This window comes from Bombina bombina, chromosome 2 (genome assembly GCF_027579735.1).
Source record: "Bombina bombina isolate aBomBom1 chromosome 2, aBomBom1.pri, whole genome shotgun sequence".
NCBI classification, from domain to species: Eukaryota; Metazoa; Chordata; class Amphibia; order Anura; family Bombinatoridae; genus Bombina; species Bombina bombina.
The window spans coordinates 1,154,195,985-1,154,220,818 of record NC_069500.1 but is presented as its reverse complement, the minus strand read 5'-3'; the positions used below and the strand labels follow the sequence as shown (position 1 = coordinate 1,154,220,818).

General features: G+C 36.0%; 1 protein-coding gene across 1 annotated transcript in view; it reads right to left on the bottom strand.

Moving 5' to 3' along the window:
- Nucleotides 1-3,276: 3,276 nt before the first annotated feature.
- The window catches only part of GALNTL6 (polypeptide N-acetylgalactosaminyltransferase like 6), a 1,706,608-nt gene continuing 1,685,050 nt past the window's right edge, over nt 3,277-24,834 (bottom strand). The window contains 1 exon segment of the mRNA XM_053700241.1: nt 3,277-3,444. Within this exon segment, the coding sequence (XP_053556216.1) occupies nt 3,277-3,444 (168 nt within the window).

The following is a 24,834-nucleotide window of genomic DNA, read 5'->3' as shown; positions in this document are numbered from 1 at the left end:
TCAGTGCATTTTGACAGTTATTCACAGCTGGACAAGGCAAATTCATGTGTGTCATATAAATAGCATTGTGCTCACTCACATGGAGTTATTTATGAGTCAGCACTGATTGGCTAAAATGCAAGTCTATCAAAAGAACTGAGATAAAGGGGCAGTCTGAAGATGCTTAGATACAAGTTAATCACAGAGGTAAAACATATATTAATATAATAGTGTTGGTTATGCAAAACTGGGGAAGGGATAATAAAGGAATTATCTATATTTTTTAAACAACAATAACAATAGACTGTCCCTATAACTTTAATTGCGTTCAAATGATCGCGTCAACTTTCAACTTCTTATATGAGTGAAAAACCTTGCGCGTGCAAACCCCCTTAATAAACTCCTTTTTGCTTGTGCGTAACAATTAGTGCTTCACTCATAATCTGGCCCAAAATGTATTTAGGGCGAGATTACAAGTGGAGCGTTAAATATAGCTTTTATGAAAGCGATATTTGGGATCAACTGTGCAATACACGCGCACACTAATGTGCACTGGTATTACAAGTTCACAGCAATGTGAATGCGACCTTGCTTTCGCATTGCTGGGAAGTATTGTGCTCATGAGTATTGTGCTCATTTCCATAGGATCCTATGGGAGCCTCATTCTGATTCCATCAGAGACGATATCAGAACATTGTGCAGCGAAGGGGGTAAGTAGAGCAGCAATGGCAGGAATCTTAAATACATACAGTATGTATATGCTAATTTACATATATATTTATGTGTTAATATGTGTACAAGGGCGAAACTACAGGGGGTGCAGAGGTGGGGCCCAGCTTAAAATTTTTTTATTTATTTTTTACAATAAAAAACGTTGACCTGCCACTGCCTGCACTAATATCATGTGAGTGTGACATGATGCTTCACTAGTGTCTCTGACTACAGGGGTTAGTGTTTCTGTTTTACCCATTGGTGTTTATGTGTGTGTGTGCATGTGTGTGTGTATGTATGTGACTGTGTGTGTATTTATGCATGTATGTGTGTGTGTGTATGTATGAATGTATGTGGCTGTGTGTGTATTTATGCATGAATGTATGTGTGTGTGTGTGTGTGTGTGTGTGTGTATGTGACTGTGTGTGTATTTATGCATGAATGTGTGTGTGTGTATGTATGTGACTGTGTGTGTATTTATGCATGAATGTATGTGTGTGTGTGTGTATGTATGTGACTGTGTGTGTATTTATGCATGAATGTGTGTGTGTGTGTGTGTGTATGAATGTATGTGACTGTGTGTGTATTTATGCATGTATGTGTGTATGTTTGTGGAAACCTCAAATTACAGACCTTGTTACTACAGCATGGGGGGGGCGGGGGGTAAACAGTGTCACTATACAGTACCACTATATACAGTACGGGGGGGCTGGACCATGTCACAGACTACTGTGGTCACTTTATAAAGTACTGGGGCAGGTAGGGTCAGGCCAGCCATCTCACCGGCAGATTACAGACTGTGTCACTGACTCACTATATACAGTACTGGTGGGTTAAAGAGTGTCACTATATACAGTAATAGGGGGTCAGACCATCTCACAGACTGTGGGCACAGGGTACCTCCTTTTGCAGACATGTAATCTGATTCACATTTTTTTTCTGTGTTAAATGTAAAAAAAAAAAAGATATGCATCAAATTCACTTTTTTGGGGGGGTGGGGGGCTCTCTTAGATTTTTGCACCTGGGCCCTGTGGTTTCTAGTTATGCCTCTGTATGTGTATATACAAATATTAACACATAAATATATATGTATATAAGCATATACATATATATTTACTGGGAACACACAGTTCTCATAGACCGCAATGTAAAGACACTTCAGTACCGTTTTTTTTTTCTAACATCTCCACTCCCACCAACTTTAGCCCCAAAATACAGGCCCAGTGCAGTTATTTTATTAAAAAATAAAGATGCTGCTATCTTTATTTTTTTATAAAATACACTACAGAATATTTTGGGGCAGTTGGGGCACATTTATAAAATTACCAGAGATCTGATCTCACGGTAACAATAACTGAGCTCATGGTAGTAATAACCAGCCAGTTGTAATAGCTGATTTATTTTCACACACCTGCAAATGGGCTAATTTGCCCATTTGCGGGCACGCAATAATTTAGTGCTCCACTTGTAATCTAGCCCTTAGAGTTTAATATCCCTTTAAGGCTCAGATTAACCTGGACATGCACTTACATTGAAAATAATAAACAGCTATAACATAAATTAAAAATATATATAAACAAACAATAATAAAACAGACATGTTAAACTAATGATCGTCATTTAAGAGTTTACTATCTTTATAATTCATTTGATGTTTTCCATAACTCACTTGGATGTGCTACTGACATAGGGTATAAGCTCTTTGAGCAAACGTACTTACTTGTACCCTACCTGTGTGCACCATATTATTATTCCAATCTCTTTTTAAATAAAATGTGTCTGTGGTAAATATTCTATATTTCATTTGTATAAAATGAATTAGGTTTCTGTCAGTTTTTTTTTAGTCTTAACAGTTCAGAACATTAACAATCACATAACATCAAGTCACTGAATCAAACAATATTATTTTATTCTATTTGTTCTTTCAGTTAAAAAACCCAAATAATAAATATTAAAGGAGAGGGAATATTCACCAGTTCATTTCATGCCGCACCAAAAAAAATTAAAAAAAATCTTCCAAAGTCTATACTCTGCAATCAGGGAACAGAAGGAGGTATTGGGTGTTTTCTAAAAGCATTTGCAGAAATCTGAGCGTTAAACCTGCTAACCTCATTACATTAAGAAATGTAACACCACATATAATTGTCCAAAAATGTCTTGCTAATATCTGTCATCAAACTAAATTTGTGATGGTGTTAAAGACTCATGTTTTTCATGCAGTCAGTTCCCATCCCCACCCAGAAAAAAAAGGAAGAAACTAATCCACAGTTTGCCATTCACAGCTACACACTACAACAGGATCTGTCCTGAGATTCAAAATGCATTTCACTGTGGCAGCACAGAACATTATTCCAAAGGTTAATATCACCCTTGACCAGCAAGGAAATCATGTTTAAAGTTCTCAGCAGCTGCATTCATTCTCTTGTTCATCCAAGTTCTTTGGATATGATGACATCTTAAAGCATTTGCCTCAGTTTGGCATTTTTGCTAAATGCTCATAGGAGTTTCCAGGGTTCTCAAAATCAAATTCATGACTCTTTCAACCCAGTTGAAGTCTATTGTTCATGTAAGGACCTGTTATTTTTCCCTAAGAGTTATTATAGATGTTGAATTTCTGTAATATAGTCATATTAATGTGCTCAAAAATCCACTGCTGCGTTTCAGACAAAGGGTCGCATCTGTTCATGAATATTTTTTTTTCTGCTGGGTTGCAGTCTACGCAGCTGTTGCTTACAGGATGAAACAAAGTTTTATCCTAAAATAACAAGAGAAAATAAAAAGAAACTTTAGTTAATTTGTTCACAGCCACAGTAAAAAAATGACAGTATTTTAAACCAATTTACTTTCCATATGCATTATCATATCAGTCAAATATATAATTATACATTGTTTTCTCTCAGCATTTTTTCAGATAATGTGATGCTTAAAGTGTCTATATGATATTATAGAAGCATAAAGTTTGGTGAAAGTAAATGAGAAAAACAGTTTGTAAATTTACCTTCCCAGAAGGGGCGGCTTGTTTAACCCTTGGGTTGCCAGAGACAGCTACTTAGATTTTCATAGCATCTGAAGCCAAAGGGTTAAAGGCTGGTTGAACCCAAAATTTCTCTTTCATCATCATCATCATCATCATCATCATCATCATCAAATAGAACATGCAATTTTAAGTAGCTTTCTAATTACCTCCTATTATATTTTTTTCTCTTGGTATATTAATTTGAAAAAGCAGGAATGTAAGCTTACAAGCCGGCCCATTTTTGGTTCAGCACCCTGGGTAGGGCTTGCTGATTGGTGGCTACATTTAGCCACATTCCTGCTTTTTCAAATAAAGATTCCAAAAGAACGAAAAGAAAATGATAGGAGGAGTAAATTAGAAAGTTGCTCAAAATTGCATGCTCTATCTGAATCATGAAAGACAAAAATTGGTGTCCAGTATCCCTTTAATACTCATGCAGGTACAGGGATTTTTAAACAATGTTTCTTTATTTTTCAGAAACATTCACACTTCAAAGTCAAAACTACGTATCTGCCACATATCTATCAATAAAGAAAGACTATCAAATTCATATCAAATAGGATTAATTACTAAAACTTCAATACAAGTATTATTTTTCAGAGGGTCATGTGATATAACAGTGCTTTACCCACAAATGTACATGTTTTATTCAGTGTTAAAAATGTTTTAATCATTATAGTTGCAATTAGTCTGCCATGTTTATCACAATAATACAAAACAAATTCAAAGAGGATCTGTTTGTAAGGTTTTTTTTCTGTGTTTAAAACTTGTGTGAATATATTGAGGAAAGATTCTTGATAAATGCACTCACGGTAATTCATTTTGCTGTGCCAAAGTTATTTAACTTTTGATTGTCAGACAGGAGAACAATAATTACTATACAGTGGGTTTCAGGTTCAAACCACTCTGTAGTTAATGGGGTTAGGAGGTGGAACAGGAAACACTTTGACAATGAAAATAACTGAACATAAAGGGACAAATCTACGTGAGTATTACTAACAATCTAACTATCTGACCCCTGATCAATCAGGTTTTTGCCCGAATCACTTCACTACAACTGCCTAAAAGTTTGCAACGACATCCAAACTGGAACTAAAAAAAAAAAAACTTAAAAAACCTTACAGAGTGAGCTCTAATAAATATCTAATAAAAATCAGCTAAAGGTAAATATGGAATAATTGACACAATCACTACTTGCTAAATTCAACGTATACAACAGTATTTAATTGGTTATTTTAAAACCTATTTGCTAAAAAGGCAGTATTTACACAAGTTATTTTTATCTTCTAAAAATACAATCATAAAATTACAATTTATATAGGATAACAATATAGAGTGCACACTCTTAAGAGCACATCCAAACTGGCATGGAACAAGGAGACCTAACTGGAGTAATTTTCCTTGATTTTGCAAAGGCTAAACTAAAAAACTCAAGTATTGGTGACCGTCCGCTATCGTGGTTTCGATCATATGTATCGGATCGATCACAATATGTCTCCATTTCTGACAGCGACTCCCTCACTCTCCCAGTCACGTGTGGTGTACCCCAAGGTTCCATTCTCGGCCCCCGTACTATTCACATTATTTATAAATGATCTGCCAAATGTCTGCAAATCATCAACTGCACACATGTAAGCAGACGACACATTAATCTGTGCAAACAAATCCGATATGCTGCAGCTTGAGGCAGTGCTCCAAGACCAGTTCACAAAGGTAGAAAAGTAGATCTCAAAAAACAAACTCTTCCTAAACACTGACAAAACTGTCACAATGATCTTTGGAACGGTACCTGAATTACACATACTACAAAATTCCCATCTATGCATCAAAACAAAATCAAATTGGACAATGACCGCAGTCCACTCTTTCAAATACTTGGGTATGTTGTTAGACCCCAATCTATCTTTTGGCCTCCACATAGAAAAACTTGCATCTAAACTCTATCCAAAACTAGGTGCCCTGTACAGAAACAAATCCTGCATAAGCCCTACAGTAAAGGAAAAGATTGTACAGCAAATGCTGATGCCAATAATGTAGTATATGCACCTGCACCGCAAACTCACCTTAATAAACTTAATACATTGTATAACTCGTTCTGCCGCTTTGTGCTACAATGTAACTACAGGACCCACCATTGTAACAAGAACTAAACTGGCTGATGCTGGAGTCCAGACGCACCCTCCATCTTTCCAGCCTTGTGTTTTAGAGATTTTCTGGGAAGCTCCCACCCTATTTAAGCAGAATGCTCTCCCTGGCTGTTCCCACCTCCTATAACCTCAGATCCAGTACCAGCACATTATTTAGTTTGCCTCAATACAAAAAGAAAGCAGCTCGATTCTCCTTTTCCTACAGAGCACCACAATTATGGAGCGACCTCCTGCACACTTTCAAACCGTCCCCAAGTCTAACATCCTTTAAGAGATCCCTCTCTACATATCAGAATGCACCTGTCATGGTTGATTATATATTTCCTACCTGTTCTATGTTAAATTTTGCATTTGTCATGTATTAATATTGTTTTTGTATTTTTGTACCATATTGTATCAATGCAAAGTTTTGTGGACCCAGGTCATACTTGAAAACAAGAGAAATCTCAATGTATCCTTCCTGGTAAAATATTTAATAAATAAATTAAATCAATGTTAAACTTTCATGGTTCAGATAAAACAGACCATTTTGAGATAATTTGCAACTTACAACTGTAACAAATTTGTATTTTTTATTTTTGTATCCTTTAAAAAAAATATACCTAAGTACGCTCAGCAGAAGCAATGCACTACTGGGAGCTAGCTGGTGATTGACGGCTACACAAATTTGCCTCTTGTCATTGGCTCACCATATGTGTACTACATTGCTGCCATGGAGTTGACTAACTATGTAAGGGTTAAACATATACAGCATTTTATTATTGAACAATTGTTTTCATATAACACATATTATAATACATATTCACATGTATATACAAAGATTCTTTTTTTTTTAAATGATTGTGGCATGTTTTAATTGTTTTCATTATTTCTTAAATATGGCTTGAAGACCAATGTAATTTATAGAAAAATATGCATTTGTTTTAATGGCAGTTTAAACAGCTTTAACATCAAGGATAATGCAAAAAATGTTTACCATGTTTACATGTTACTTTTTCACATGTACAGGGCTTCGATATTCAAAGCATCAACAGGCCGATGAGAAACTGCCTTTCTGGTCTAGTCAGCCTCGCAGTCTGTTGATAGTTTCTAAAAAAGAGGACAGACCCCCAAAGTCTTGACGAGTGGCAATGCATCTCCCATAGCAAATAATAGGGATCCTGGCTTCAGCAAAAATTCACCGCCATCGCCACTTGTCTGCACTTTCAGCGGGCCCAATAAAAATAACCTATTCTTAAAAAAAACCTTACCTAAAAAGAAACCTAAGTTTAAAAAAACAAAACAAACCTATACTAAAAAAAACTGCCCTGAAAAGGGCATTTGGTTAGACATCGCCATTAGAAAGGCATTTTGCCCATAAAAAAGCCCTATTCTAAAAAAAATTCTAAATTAAAAATACAAAAAAAAAATCACTAACATAAAATAGATGCCCTGAGAAGTTCATTTTGTTGGGTATTGCTCTGATAAGGACATTTGGTAGGGCCTTGCCCCAAAGTCTAACAGCTCTTTTTCCCCATAAAAAAAACTATTCTAAACAAATCCTAATCTAAAAAAACCCTAGCCTAAAAAAAATCCTATCCTAGAAAAAATCCTATCCTAAAAAAGATTTCCCTAAGAAGGGCATTTTTAAGGGCATTATCCGAAAGTAATTTCAGCTCTTTTGGGTAACAAAAAAACTACCTAAAAAAAATCTTAACTCTAAACCCCTAAGTTTCTATTCACCCAACTTGACTCCGGCTCCTACTTGATCAGCTCCGGCAGTGCTTCTTTCTTCATGGCGGCTGTCCTCTTCTTCCATCTTTTTCCATTATCCATCCTTCTTGTCTATTCTTTTTATCTTCTTGCAAATGTTTTCTTCATGAGGTCACTGCTGCAAACTGAAACTTAAATGCAAGGTTCCCCCTTATAGAGGGGTGCCCTTTCATTTATATTGACTGATTTCTGAATTCTTAGTCCAATGAAAACTTTTACTATTGGTTGATTGGACTAAGAATGAAAAAATCAGCCAATAGAAATGCAAGGGCACCCCGCATTCAAGCTTCAGTGTGCGTTGGTGACTAGATAGGTGCAGCTTTCAAAAATTTGGTTCGGTTCGGATCGATTTGGACCAATTCGAATTTCGGTTCTGATCGATTCGAATTCGGAAGAAATCAAATGAATTAGTTTCAGATTCATTCAAATTCTTTCGGATTCGTGGGAAATTCGGTTCGATTCGGTTCAAATCGATTCGGATTTTCGGAATTTCGGTCAGTGTTAAGTGGGATGTGCTGTGTATTACACTAGTATATTGTACAATACTAGTGTAATACACGGCCATCCGAATCCATCCGAATCTACTGAATAAATTCGAATCGATTCGGATGCAATTCGGAAATTCGAATCGATCCGAATCTCCAAATTCAACAAATTCGTTCGAATTTCGATTCGGACCAAATCGAATCGCACATGTCTATTGGTGACCACATTAAGAAGTCGTCTGACAGAATATAAGAAGAAAATAAGCTTTGTATGGAAGATGGAAGAAAATGGAAGATGGACAAAGAGGGCCATCTCTGTGTAGAAAGAAGAGGAGCACTGCTGGAGCTGATCATGTAGGAGCCGGAGTCAAGTTGGGTGAGTAGAAACTTTGGGGATTAGATTTAGGATTTTTTTTGGGATGTTTTTTTTTTTTTTAGAATAGAGTTATTTATTTTTATTTGATTTTATTTTTTGCTCTAAAGAGCTTAAATTACTTTAGGTCACCTTTTTTTAGTATAAGGCTTTTTTTTAACATGATTTTTTTTTAGAATAGAGCTTTTTTACGGACAAAAGAGCATTGCCCTACCAAATGCCCTTCTAAGGTCAATGCCCAACCAAATGCCCTTTTCAGGGCATTTAAGGTTTTTTTAAGGGCAATAGAGTTGTAATTACTTTAGGGCAATGCACTACTAAATGCCCTTATAAGGGCAATTTTTAGCTTAGGTTTTTTTTAAGATAGGCATTTATTTGCGGAATGGGGGTAATTTGGTTTTATATTAGGATTTTTGTGACAAGTAATAGAGCTTAAACCTTTTAGGGCATTCACCTACAAAAAGTAGTGTATGGCTGGGGTTTGTGGCAGTTTAGGGGTTAATAGGTTAGGGGTGTTTGTGTTGGGGGTTGTTAGCATTTAAGGGGTTAATAGGTTAGGGGGTGTTTGCTGTGGGGGTTGTGTTGGTTTAGGGGTTAATAGGTTAGGGAGTGTTTGCATTGGGGTTTATGGCGGTTTAGGGGTTCATATGTTAGAGGGTGTTTAAAGCAAGGATTGTGGTGGTTTAGGGGCTAATAGGTTAGGGGCAGTTTTCGGGGGGTTTGTGGCGGTTCTTGGGTTAGTAGGTTAGGGGTGTTTGCTGTGTTTTTTTTGGTGGTTTAGAGATTAATAGGTTAAGGGACGTTTGCGGTGGGTGGTTGTGGCAGTTTAGCGGTTAATAGTTTAGGGGTGTTTGTGGTGGAGGGTAATGGTGGTATAGGGGTTAATATGTTAGGGAGTTTATTGCAGTGGGCTATTGGTGGTGCAGGGATTAATAGGTTAGGAAGTTTACTGTGGCGGGCTATTGGTAGTTTTAGGGGTTAGTTAGTGTAGTGTTAGTTTGTGGTGGTGGGTTATGTCAGTTTAGGGGTACATAGGTATATTTAAAAAGCTTGGGGCTATATATTTAAAATAGATCCTTTACTTTACATCACCAATGTCGGTGCCGATGCTGCTTGGAATTTTTCGCCAGCATTGCCACTCATTGGATCTATAGTAAAACCCGTCTGTACCACAGTAATGTGGACGCTTTTGAATATTTCCCCGACGTTCTCAACATTGTGTCAGATCCCTTTTCAATCACCTCCTCACAGCACTTTTGATCATCAGGGCTAAGTACTTTGATGTGTGGGTAAGTACTTTTAGAGCTAATACTAAAAGATACTAGTAGCCACTTACTGACAAGATGCAATTAATTGTGACTGGCAGTATTTTCTAGGTGAGATAAAGAACCTTGCTGTATGTTAATTTCTTGTAATCCATTTATAAACATCTAGTGACTAATGTTTTCTTCACTACAGCTGCCTTAATCCGGAGTAAAACCATATCATCAGACTCATGTGCCAGTGAAAACTCACATGTAATAAACCTGAATGCCACCACCCCACTGTATTAAGTATTTTTTACTTTACCTTGTTAATCATATATCCCAGACATCCCAAAAGAACAAAAAGTAACTGCAAACCCAAGCTATTCTAATAATTCCTTATCACACTTTTTCTCTTGTACCTTTTAACCAAGAAATGCGTAGGACACGCTATCTAGAGGATTTCATAGAAAAGAAAACAGAACTTGAAGACATTCCAGAAACACGTTAGCTGAACAAATATTACGTATAGTTAGCAGCTACATTTGCTGAGAATGGGTTTCTATATTTGTTCAATGGCAATTCCTGATTGTATTAATGCTATCTGCAGTCTTCAGAAACCTCTGAGGACTATCTTTTCGGAAGATGAGAATTAACTAAAAATATTTTAATGTGGACTCTTGAGCTTGGCATAATATCACAGCTAATATGAAAACCATATAAGTTGCTGATGATAATGTGTCCTTGCAACAATTATGTAAACACTCAGGCTGTAATTAGATATGATTATGTAGCAGTTAAAATGCATAGCATTCTGCTTTTGTAATTGGAGATAAACAGAAAGCTTGTGATATACATTATCATTACAGTTTAGCACATCCACCTCAAGAAGCAGTTCTCTTTATTATATGATGCTGGTAACAACTTTATGCATAAATGTAACCCTTTATCTGAGAGACTGAGCGACATTTATTATTTCACAGTTCGTTGCAGCCCTGTCTCCGAAATATTAAAATGACATAAAAGGGCAAAAAGAAAATGCTGTAATGTGTAATAACATTTGGTTATTTTACTACTGCTTGCATATTGTTTAACCCCTGCAGAAGGGGTTAAACAAATAATTAAAGTAAGCTCCTGAACAGCAATGCAATAGCTTAAAGGGACAGTATACTGTAAAATTGTTTTTCCTTTAATGAGATTCCAGTGACGTGTTATACCAGCTGCAGAGTATAAATGTATGTGAAATTGCTCATTTAGAGTTATTTTTCTATGTAAAATAGCTGTGGGTTTTTTTTACCAGTTGAAACCACAACCCATTCCAATGGGCTGAGCTTTTAGGGAGAGCAGACACCCTTATCTTTATTTCTAAGCCCAATGGAATCATTATCTTAAAGGGACACTGAACCCAAATTTTTTCTTTTGTGATTCACATAGAGCATGCAATTTAAGCAACTTTCTAATTTACTCCTATTAGCAATTTTTCTTTGTTCTCTTGCTATCTTTATTTGAAAAAGAAGGCATCTAAGTTTTTTGTTTGTTTCAGTACTCTGGACAGCACTTTTTTTATTGGTGGATGAATTTATCCACCAATCAGCATGGACAACCCAGGTTGTTCACCAAAAATGGGCCGGCATCTAAACTTACATTCTTGCAGTTCAAATAAAGATACCAAGAGAATGAAGAAAATTTGATAATAGGAGTAAATTAGAAAGTTGCTTAAAATGTCATGCTCTATCCGAATCACAAAAGAAAAAATTTGGGTACAGCGTCCCTTTAACTGTTTACACAAAAGTCATTTGATAGACCAATTGAAAGTAATATTGTTATACCTACAGTATATCTCTAACCCCCACTGGGAGTGTAATTTATTTTGTGGCTTCTTCTGTAGATAGATTCTCTATAGCTAGTACTTAGGACATGCATGCAATTTCATCCCTTTTAATGCCCCTGCAGCTCTATTTATGCAAAATATACATCCAAAGTAGACACCAGCTCAACTGTATGCTCTAATGAGAGATCTGGTCAGATATATGGCCCCACAGCCTAAATTAGATATCTGAATAAATGTATGGTCTCAGCAGCCCCCTTTATTGCTGCTGTATGCCCATACATCTTAGTGGAAGGTAACTATCCTGCATTCAAGTTTTGTTTAATTTTGTTTAACATGTTATAAAAAATCACATACAGAAAATAACCTTTAACAGAGGTTCAGACAATGGGATCAATATGTTGTATAGACTACATTTCACTGAAGCAATAAATCAGCTTGTTCTAATCATTGTCTTGTACAGTTAGATGCACTGTTTTTGTAGGCTGTCACATTTGTTGTTGATCATGAAATACTGAAGAATCAAAAAAAAAAATTAGGGGACATAAAAGAAAAATAAAAACGTTTCACAATTAGACTTTCATGATCTAGATAGAGGATGCAATTTTAAGTCACTTTCTAGTTAACTACTATTATTTTAAATTTGCTTGGTACCTTTTGTTGAAATGGACTCCTAGGTACTGAAAGCTTTTTGTGATTGGCTTATCAGGTGAGTTCAGCTAGTTCCCAGTAGTATATTGCTGCTCTGGAGCTCACTTTTACTATGTATTTAACACCTTGTCAGGGGTTAAATTCATAGTTATATGCAAGCAATAGTATAATATGATAATAATGTAACACATATTTATGTCTCTTGTGGTTTAATTATTTTATGCTAATGCTTCAGTGAAATATTTCTCTTATATAGGAAATAAGTAGTTAAGGATAAATTTAGCTTAAAGTGAAGGTCAATTTCGATGAATTAGTGCCCGTTTTTTAATAATCCTATTAAAAACAAGGGCACTTTAATTAATCAAAATTGACATTTCACTCGTTTTCTTCAAAAACTTACCTTTTAATCCTGACAGCCGCTCCAGCGATTCTCCCGGCCGTCGGAAGCCTCTTCATACATCAGAAATTACGAATCCGGCTTCTTCCAAGAGGGCTTGCGACGGGCGGAGGAAGCGCTGCAGCGGCTGTCAGGATTAAAAGGTACGTTTTTGAAGAAAACAAGGGAAATGTCAATTTTGATGAATTAAAGTGCCCTTGCTTTTAATAGGATTATTAAAAACTGGGCACTAATTCATTGAAATTGACCTTAACTTTAAAAAAAAAAATGGGAATCAAGAAATATTTCTTCACTATTTATTTTCTTATAATTATGAATAAAAAAAAATATATCCCTAAGCAGTGTTTATATTTACGAGATGGGCTACATTATCATTAGTCTAATCCAGAAAAATACAACTATGGGCTTGAGTACGAGTGGAACGGTATTTTGTGCTCCTACGCGAGCATTAAAGTGAAGGTAATGTTACCTTGATGACAATCTCAAATATTCTTCTTTGCTCCAAATTAATATGAGTTTAATACATGATATTTTTTTTAAATTGATTGTAAATAAAGTAATCAGCATTTTAACTCTGCTTTTGCCGGTCTGCAAATTCAACCTGTTTTTTTATTATTTGTTTCTGTCATGATCACGTGTTTATATCATCCAATTGAAAATCTGGCCATTAGGCGGCCGTCAATCCACGTCATCAGCCCAGTTAATGTACTGCGCATGTGCTACAATTTATTTTGGCATCTCTGAATCCAGATATTAAAGATCCCAGGAGGGGAACTTATGGAGGTACCTTTAACAATATAATGAGATGTTACCAGAGTTCATTCCCCATACAAAGACAGCAGATATCCAAAAGTGCAGGTCTGTGACATTGTTCAATGTTGTGTGTGAACGTTAGACGAAGGACGCTCCGCTTCAACCCGGTGTAAAGGGTAATCTACAGAAATGATACAAGAGAAAGAGGGCGCCTCACAGTGTGGGGTTATGTCCCTAATGGGTCTGTGAGTGTGAATGGTAGAAGGCTTACCAGATGAAGTTGCACTGTACTGTGACCGGTGCCAGCGAGCAGGCTAGCACTCTGTCCCCAACGGTGTTGACAGCTAAAATCCAATGTTGGATGCGCTTCAGATGGGAGTACGAGACCTCTCTGTCCCACCGGTGAAGATAGTAGGAAGACATAAAACCAAAGGACAACTTCCGATATTTCAAAGGTAAAAACAATGCTTTAATCTTTACAGCAACGCATTTCTCGACCAAACAAACAGGTTGTTTCTTCAATAAAAACTAATACAAAGCATCTCAATTAGCAACATTAAATACACTTGTGACGATAAAAAACGGAAGTTGTCACATTTGAGTGGAACCAATGGTGACGGTGATTTGATCTGTGTATTTGAACAAGCGGAATTCTTGAATCGGCCGTAACCCAGGTGTTATTTGTTAATTACGGATTTCTAAAGGTAGTATATACCCTCTAAAATTTATTGTGCAAATAACAGAGATCAAATCTACGCTTTGGTGGAACATTACTAGTGGTTAATCTACATAAGAAACCATTACTTTTGCAGTATCAAAGGGAAATTTTTCATCTCAGTAAATTCATTGTGCGTACATATATCAATCGAGGTTTGAAATTATATTATAATTGAACCAAGTAAGCAAGTTATGTCTCAATGAAAAGCTTATTTTTAGGATTGTATATATATATATATATATATATATATATATATATATATATACAGTATATATATATATATATATATATATATATATATATATACACGTAAAAAAAAACACACACTGCGCCTCCAAGGATGATCTTGTAACCGGACTCACAATCTAAGGCTAGATGTGTATGAATGTCATTGGTATAAGATTACACGTATATATGGCTGGTCAAAATGGACCAATGGACCGAATAAATGTAAATAATGGTGATAAATAAATAATCTAAAGAGTGGCCAGTCATGTGAGTATATCAAATGTGTATATATGATTTAGTAAACCTGGAATTTTTTACATATAACCCGTGTGTATAATTGAAATCATGTTGTCTTTACTTTCTATTGAATTTGGTCATGGTTAGAATCTTGTTAGTTATGTTGTCCATTGGATTAGAGAGTGAAGTTGTGCGGATGTGAAATGCTGACATCCAATAATGAATATACATATATATATATATATATATATATATATATATATAAGCACAGTAACTAAATGCAGTGGATACATACTTCGTACTGTGTATTAATCTCGTATGTCTTGTCTGAATGTATCTATGGTATAATGTGAAATTGATGTTAACAATAATATATGAATCTATAATAATCTTGGAAGTGATATGTATCTATAAAGAAACCCTTTTTTTTTTTAATAAAGAAACCCTAAATGTGAATCAATATATGGAAATCAATGTTAATACAAAGATATGTTCTTGGGTGCAATCTCGAAATGGAGAGTGTGTAAGTCAAAGGAAATTTGGCAATAAGCCTCTGCAATGACATATACTCTATAGGCTGAAAATAATTAGACAATGAGCCTTTATGCTGGCATACATTATATAGTGATGATTAATAATCTATTGCAACGGCCAGTTTAAGGTCTAAAGAGTATATTGACAAAAGGGTCATCTTAGATTCCAAAACATACCTTACAATATAGATGTGATAGGTGGGAACTAGCTGTATAATGACATGAGCTGTAAGGTATGTATGAACAATGATAGTGCATATGTGAATATTAAGTGTATGGTGTGCATGTGAAGTCTGTGTGTGATCAGTGGGAGCTGGCTGTGTGAAAAAACTTGGAGAATGTATATGGTGTTTGGTAATGATCAGTATTTAATGTATGTGTGTAGTGAGTATGTAAAGTCTATGTACGTGTATATAGTGTTCTTGTGTAATCAATATAATTTCAAATTGTGTGTTACTCATGGGGTGAAAAAAGGGGGGAAATAAACCAGTTGTGGGGAAAATGTGTGTAACCTAAATTAATAAATGATATTGTGTATGATATAAAAGGTGGGTATGGCTATATAGTGAAAAATTGCAAGAACGTTGGAAAATTTGTCATAAGTCAAAGATATTGATCAATTGAACGCTGCCAGATTTAAGTTGGCATTGGGACCAGAAGGATATTGAGTCTTCAACTTGAAGATCCAATAAGTTTCACATTGTCTTAATTTGGTTAACCTATTGTAATCAGATGATTTTGAAAAAAAATCAATGGGATGATATCTGAATATGTAGGGGTTACCATTGTGTTTGTATAAACAGTGATTGGGAATACTGTGTTTGATCTTTGTTTTTTTTACAGTTTTTACAGTTCCGATGGTGTTCACCCCATCTAGTTCTAATATTTCTAGAAGTGCGACCTACATATTATAAGCTGCATATGCATTCTATTAAATAAATCACAAAATGAGATTCACAATTGTAAAAACCTGAGATGGTGAAAAATTCACCAGTGACTGTTGATTTGAAGGTTTTTGAACCAGATTTATTAAATGTGCATGAGTTACACCCAGTTTTACCACATCTGTTGACCCCTTGTAGGCCAAATATACCCTTATTAATTGTTTTATGTTTTTTTAATAGTTTGAGTAACGTGTTTACATAAAACAATTGATAAGGGTATACTTGGCATACAAGGGGTCTACAGGTGTGGTAAAACTGGGTTTAACTCATGCAAATTTATTAAATCTGGTTTAAAAACCTTCAAATCAACAGTCACTGGTGAATCTTTCACCATCTCAGGTTTTTATAATTGTGAATCTTATTTTGTGATTTATTAAATAGAATGCATATACAGCCTACAATATGTAGGTTGCACTTCTAGAAAAATTAGAACTAGATGGGGAGAAAACACCTTTGGAACTGTAAAAACTGTTAAAAAACAAAGATCAAACATAGTATTCCCAATCACTGTTTATACAAAACACAATGGTAACCCCTACATATTCAGATATCATCCCATTGATTTTTTTCCAAAATCATCTGATTACAATAGGTTAACCAAATTAAGACAACGTGAAACTTATTGGATCTTCAAGTTAAAGACTCTATATCCTTCAGGTCTCAATGTCAACTTAGATCTGGCTGAGTTCAATTGAATAATATCTTTGACTTATGAAAAATCTTCCAACTTTGTTGCAATTTTTCACTATATAGTCATACCCTCCTTTTATATCATACACATTATCATTTATTAATTTAGGTTATACACATATTTTCTCCACAACTGGTTTATTTCCCCCCTTTTTTCACCCCATGAGTAACACACAATTGGAAATTATATTGATTACACAAGAACACCATACACGTACATAGACTTTACATACTCACTACACACATACATTACATACTGATCATTACCAAATACCATATACATTCTCCAAGTTTTTTCATACAGCCAGCTCCCACAGATCAAACACAGACTTCACATCCACACCTTACATTTAATATTCACATATGCACTATCATTGTTCATACATATCTTACAAGTTCATGTCATTATACAGCTAGCTCCCACCTATCACATCTATATTGTAATATATGTTTTGGAATCTAAAATGACCCTTTTGTCAATATACCCTTTAGACCTTAAACTGGCCGTTGCAATAGATTATTATACATCACTATATAATGTATGCCAGTATAAAGGCGCATAATTATTTTCAGCCTATAGAGTATATGTCATTGCAGAGGCATATTGCCAAATTACCTTTGACTTATATACTCTCCATTTTTAGATTGCACCCAAGAACATATCTTTGTATTAACATTGATTTCCATATATTGATTCACATTTAGGGTTTCTTTATAGATACATACCACTTCTGAGATTATTATAGATTCATATATTATTGTTATCATCAATTTCGCATTACACCAGAGACACAGTCAGACAAGACATACGAGATTAATACACAGTACGAAGTATGTATCCAATGCATTTAGTTACTGTGCTTTTATATATATTCATTATCGGATGTCAGCATTTCACATCCGTACAACTTCACTCTCTAATCCAATGGACAATATAACTAACAAGATTCTAACCATGAAAAAATTCTATAGAAAGTAGACAACATGATTTCAATTATACACACGGGTTATGTGTAAAAAATTCCAGGTTTACTAAATCATATATACACATTTGATACAATCACGTGACTGGCCACTCTTTAGATTATTTATTTATCACTATTTTTTACATTTATCCATTTATAATGGTCCATTGGTCCATTTTAACCAGCCATATATACTTGTATTCTTATATACCAAATATACTTGATTCATACACATCTAGCCTTAGATTGTGGGTCCAGATATGAGATCATCCTTGGAGGCGCAGTGTCTGTTTTTTTTACACACACACACACACATATATATATATATATATATATATATATATATATATATATATATATGTATATACAATCCTAAAAATAAGGTTTTAATTGAGACATAACTTACTTACTTGGTTCAATTATAATATAATTTCAAACCTCGATTGATATATGTACGCACAATGAGTTTACTGAGATGAAAAATTACCCTTTGATACTGCGAAAGTAATGGTTTCTTAAGTAGATTAACCACTAGTAATGTTCCACCAAAGTGTAGATTTGATCTCTATTTGCACAATAAATTTTAGAGGGTATATACTACCTTTAGAAATCCATAATTAACAAATAACACCTGGGTTACGGCCGATTCAAGAATTCCGCTTGTTCAAATACACCAATCAAATCACTGTCACCATTGGTTCCCCTCAAATGTGACAACTTCAGTTTTTTATCATTACAAGTGTATTTAATGTTGCTAATTGAGATGCTTTGTATTCATTTTTTTTGCCTGAAGAAACAACCTGTTTGTTTGGTCAAGAAACGCGTTGCTGTAAAGATTAAAGCGTTGTTTTCACCTTTGAAATATCGGAAGTTGTCCTTTGGTTTTATGTCTTCCTACTGACTTCACTGGTGAGTACAGAGAGGTCTCGTACTCCCATCTGAAGCACATCCAACATTGGATTTTAGCTGTCAACATCGTTGGGGACATCTGGAACAGTGTAATAGCCACTCTAGAGTGCTAGCCTGCTCGCTGGCACAGGTCACAGTACGATTCAACTTCATCTGGTAAGCCTTCTACCATTCACACTCACAGACCCATTAGGGACATACCACACTATGAGGCGCCCTCTTTCTCTTGTATCATCTCTGAATCCATGCGCACTCCCGTTTTGTGCATGCATACTAGTTTGATTTCAGAATTCCCATATTAAAAGATAAAATTAGAGTGAGCTACATGTATTGTATTTAGTATTTATAATTATTGCTTAAATAGGTATGCAGGAAATGAATGGAACGGGTAGATGATCGCAATTATGCAACTGATATCTCTGACAATATAGTAGTCAATGAATATAGTAATATATTGACTATTATGTATCAACGGCAATTGGTGCATGCACAGTTGTAAACAACTTCGTAAATGCGCTTTGGAGAGGCAAAGAGAGCGGGTGAGACTGCTAAAGACGTCACACTTAGGGTTACAAGGAAGTAGCGGATGGGAGGAGTCGGCTGCAAGACGGTACAGATTTTGAATTGTAACTATTATAAAAACTATAGCTAAATATAAAAAAAAAAGTTAGCGACTGGATTAAGGTACTATAGATAAATGCTTGGTCAATTTCAATAGCTGATAAATTTACCTTTACTTTAACTTTGATGTCGCATATCACAAGTTAAAAGTAAAAAGTTTTCACATGAAGGCTAACCTCAAGTTTGCAAAAGCCGAATTCTGAATATCATGACTTTGCTAACGCATTCCCCCTTAGACTTCAATGGTAGCATGAAAATTGGTAGGAAAAACTAACACTCTTACTTGTGAGCAAAAAATCCTATTGCATCTCTCAAGTGAGTTAACAAGACATGAAATAATAATATTTTACATTCCAATGTTCTTCACATAGAAGAATATGTTCTATGTATTCATAAAAACATATATATATATATATATATAGCAAAAGGAAGAATTTTGCAGACAACGGTCAATATAGATAAAACTTCATCTTTATTGTAGAAAACATTAAAACACTCCAGGGGTCATCACAAGTACACAACACGAGTGTCCGCTAACATGTTTCGGCCCTCAGGCCGTAATCATAGCTAAAGGACTGTGCACCTGAGTTTCTTAAAAAGCAACAGGAACTCTTTGATTGGTTTAAAATTGAAGGCGTGTTGTGTAAAGGTTAACCCTTTGGGAACCAACTTTAATTTACATACATATATGAATGTGTATATTGCCCTTCTAAGAATTAAATCTAATCAATACTAGGTAACCGACGTTATTGCATAAATTGCTATACTACTTGCTAATATACAATGTAGAGATTTAAGATGAACTAAGTAAATAAAACATAGGTATTACAATAATAATGCTAATATTAACCCTTTAAGTTCATAATAGAAAAAATAATTCTATAATTCCTGTACGATATTTATCGACAGGTTAATCTCACTAGTATACACTTTAAAAATTCAAGAAGTATGTTTCTTAGTCGTCTATTGGTATAACCTAAAGAATTGAGAGTAATAATAATAATAATAATCTAAACTGTACTCAACTAGATTATTATCCTAGACTGTACTTAACTAAAGTGACTATGAAATGTGAACAAAGATTTATATAAAACATTCCATATAAAATCCAAAAAATTAATTGAGTGTGTAAATATATCAGACAAAGAGGATAGAGATCAGAAAGCTGTTAGTATTGGATTTATTATAGGTAGACCTTTTATGGTGAACCTAATGTGATGTAATACAGGGAACCAGGGGCTCTTAAAGATGTTTAAAGCTGCTATAATATAATAAAAACTGAAACATGGGCATTTACACATTATTAGGAGAGCGTAGACAGACCACTGCAGAAGAGGGAAGGGATATTACTCCCAAAAATTAATCAAATCATATTCCGAATTTAGACCCTTCGGTACACGCGTTTGTAATTTAAAAATCCAGAACATTTCCCTCTTCTGCAGTAGTCTGTCTCTATTGCCCCCTCTAGGCGGACAAAACACTCTCTCAATGGCCTGCCACCTAAGTGTTTCCACACTTTTTTGGTGGTATTTCGCAAAGTGCTGCACCAGAGGGGTAGACGCAACACCTGCCTGGATTGTGGACAAGTGATTTCGGATACGTACTTTTACCTCGGTGGTCGTGAGCCCAACGTATTGTAGGTGGCAACTAGTGCAACTCAGGGCATAAACTACATACGTGGAGGTACATTTGAGGCAAGACTGTATGGAATAAACCTCTCCAGTAACTTCAGATCTGACACTATCAGACTGTATTACATGTTCACACACCCTACATTTATTTAGGCACTTGAAGGTGCCTTTATGGGTCAGCCAGGAACTTTGTCCCCTGTCAGTTTTAGGGAGAACAGAGGGAGACAGTAAGTTACCAAGTGTAGTCGTTTTTCTATAGGAACAACGCAGACCTTGAGCAATACAATGCTCCAGTTTGTCATCAGCCGCCAAAAATGAAAAATGTTTTTTAATAATTTTACATATATCGGCATATTCCTGACTGTATTCAGTGACAAAGGTCACTCCCTTATGTTCAGCTTTAGACTTAATACCATCCCTGTTTAGAACCGCAGACCTTTCTAGAGGATCAACTTGGCTTCTAGCCTTTCTAATTACATTTGTGTTATATCCTCTATTCTTCAACCTTTTGGTTAAATCGTCACACTGTTCAGCACATTTTTCTGGCAATGAACAGTTGCGTTTAACCCGGATGAACTGGCCTTTAGCCACAGCAAAAGGTACATGTCTAGGGTGGCAGCTACTTGCGTGCAAGAGGGTGTTACCCGTTATGGGCTTCCTATATATTTCTGTCTCAACCTTTCCATCCGTTGTACCTATAATAGTGATGTCCAAATAATTTATCACATTATCCTGTAGATCACAGGTGAACTTAATTCCAATATTATTGGAATTCAAGTATGTGACAAAGGACATGAACTGTGACTCACTTCCACTCCACACGAGGAGTAGGTCATCTATATAGCGGCCGTAAAAATAAATATATTCTCTGAAGGGGTTTCCATCCCCATAGACGTGGGACAGCTCCCACCAACCCATGAACAGGTTGGCGTAAGAAGGGGCAAACTTCGCCCCCATCGCTGTCCCACGTCTCTGGAGAAAGAAACCACCCTCAAAAGAGAAATAGTTATGGGTTAGCAAGAACTTAAGAACTCTAAGAATAAATTTTCTGAATTCAAAAGAAAAATCTGAAAAAAACTCCAAAAAGTAATTGACCGCTATTAGACCCTCCTCGTGTGGAATGGAGGAATATAGTGCCACTACATCAATAGTGGCCCACCTAAAGCTGGATTGCCAGTCCAGTTGTTCCACTATACATATAATGTCTTTGGTGTCTCGGATATAGCTATGCAGCCTTTGCACTAAAGGCTGCAACAAACTGTCTACCCACTGTGAGACATGTTCCATTAGTGACCCTATACCACTAACAATAGGGCGCCCCCGAACATCCTTAAGGGATTTGTGGACTTTGGGCAAGTGGTGGAAAATGGGCACTACCGGGTGATCAACCACCAAATACTCAAACGTTTTACGATCATAGTGCCCACTTTCCAACCCATCATCCAAAATGTCCAAAAGTTCCCTTTTAAATCCAATTGTAGGGTCCCTAGGAAGAGGAATATAGTCCTCAGTATTGTTCAACTGGCGTAAGGCTTCATTGACATAATCCACCCTGTCCAGCACAACGACAGAGCCCCCCTTATCTGCTGAGCGTATGACTATGTCATGATTGTCTTGTAGCTCTTTAAGGGCGGCCCTCTCGCGACTGGACAAATTGGGTGTTTGGTACTTAGTACTATTCTTGAGTCTAACTAGATCACGCTCCACACGTTTGAAAAAGGTTTCCAGGGTATTACCCCTTGACTGGATAGGGTAAAACAAGGATTTATTCTGGAAGCTACCAGATGCATTTACACTCTCTTTATTAGTGTCAGTCAGAGCCTCCCTAGACAAATTTTCCATATTGATTACATCACAAGTCTCATTAAATGTCAATTTACTAAAATACTGATCTTTAGTGGGTACATTCAAATCAGAAACCATTCTATTACCTACAGATTCATATGATTCATTGAAAAAATGTTTCTGCAGTGTCATATTACGTATTAGTTTGTTTACATCCAGAATGGTGTTAAAAACATTAAAGTGATTTGTGGGTGCAAAATTAAGACCTCGGCTCAAAAGGGAAATTTGGGAGTCTGTCAGTGTGAATTTAGACAGATTTATAACATTATTTATTTGTACTTCTGCTTTCCTCTCCGACCTCTCAACTGATAATGCCCCTGGTTCACCTGACCTATCCCGGTGCGTTGGGGAGGAAGAGAAAAAACCTGTTCCAGTTTCCTCTGATCATCTACAGATGCATGTGCTTGAATTGCCACCATACTACTATTATCTTCAACATAATTGGAGGCAGAGTTATTGGATTCTGCATAGTGTATTCCATTAGTGGCCACCTGCATATGGTGATGCTCCGAGGAAATTGGAGCATTAGTGTTATGTGTTATAGTTGACTGACCATTTTTAAGAATACTTCTGGGGAGTTCATCTCCACTAGACGCACCAGTTTCTTCCCCTGATTCAAAATCAGTGTCAGAATAAGTTACCCTCTTAGTCTCTGAGTTATGTGTAGGTACCTGACCTTTACCTTTGTTGTTACTGTTATTCCTTCTATTCCTCGACCTTCCCCTACCTTGTCTTTTAAATGTTGCCTTATCTGAACGTTTCCAAATATAGACCAAGTTATTATTGTAATCATTTTGGTCCCTTACAAATTTTGTATGCTTAATCTCAAGGACTGAATCTTTCACTTTGGCTACCACAGATTTAAGGATAGTATCAAATTTAGCAAAGCTGGCTTCTAACTGACGTAAATTCATCTCAACCTGTAATTCTCCTATCTCATCTCTGATATTTTTGAGGAGATTAGATTTATATGATATTAATAACATCATTAAACGTATTGAACAGTCAGATAGAATATCATTCCAGGCATTAATAAATACAATATCAGTGACATCAAAAGTGGGGAATTTACTCAGTCTCAACCCACGTGGAATAATTTTTAATTTAAGGTAGGTCTCAAGTGTCCAAATGTCCCATTGGAGTTTATGTTCCCTTATCAAAAGCTTTTCCAATTCCTCAAATAAAGCTGATAAAGAATAATTGGATTTGTCAGTTGAAAAAATTCTTTCAATTTCATTAGAAGTAGAGTCTCTTTCAGAAGAGGGCAATAAAGAGTAAAAATGTGTGACCTCCATGGAGAAAAACAAACAAACAAAGGACTGCTCAGATTGCGGATGAAAGCAGTAAAGTGCAACTGGGTAAAACACTTGAAAAATAGAAACAGTAAAGTAGAAATAACTGCAACATCCAAAATGTTTCAAAGTAAATTGTTTAAGCCTTTAAATATTGAAACAAAGTTCTGATCCGGAGGGTACAGTATTCATTCACCAATATGTAACAAAAGTACTGATCCAATAGAGGTTCCCCCTACACACGCCCTGTGCATTTAATAGAAGACAGCAGGTAACAGCCCATTAATGCAGTGTTTCACAGCTCTAGAGCATAGCAGGTTTATGTATATTTAAACTACACACAGGTATAAGGTAAACAATCAGGGGGAAACCGTGTTCCCAGGAGGCACTACCGCCTCGACTCACCACCCCACGGGTGCACCGATTGACCTCTTGTCTGGTGTGTATATTCAGCGTCCCTTAGGCATCAAAACTCTAGAGCTGACTTTATCCAAACAGCTGTGGCGTCTTCGGCAGAGCGTCCCACTATGCGGGAGGGGGTGTGTTCCGATCCTCTGACATCATGTGGTTTCCGTAAACCAATTGGAGAAGAGATCTGTATTACTTGAAAAAAGACCTCCGTGAACTTTGGAGCTTAGAGTCCTTAGACCGTTGCTGCAGCCCAGTAAAGTGCTCAGCAAAAGGAAGAATTTTGCAGACAACGGTCAATATAGATAAAACTTCATCTTTATTGTAGAAAACATTAAAACACTCCAGGGGTCATCACAAGTACACAACACGAGTGTCCGCTAACATGTTTCGGCCCTCAGGCCGTAATCATAGCTAAAGGACTGTGCACCTGAGTTTCTTAAAAAGCAACAGGAACTCTTTGATTGGTTTAAAATTG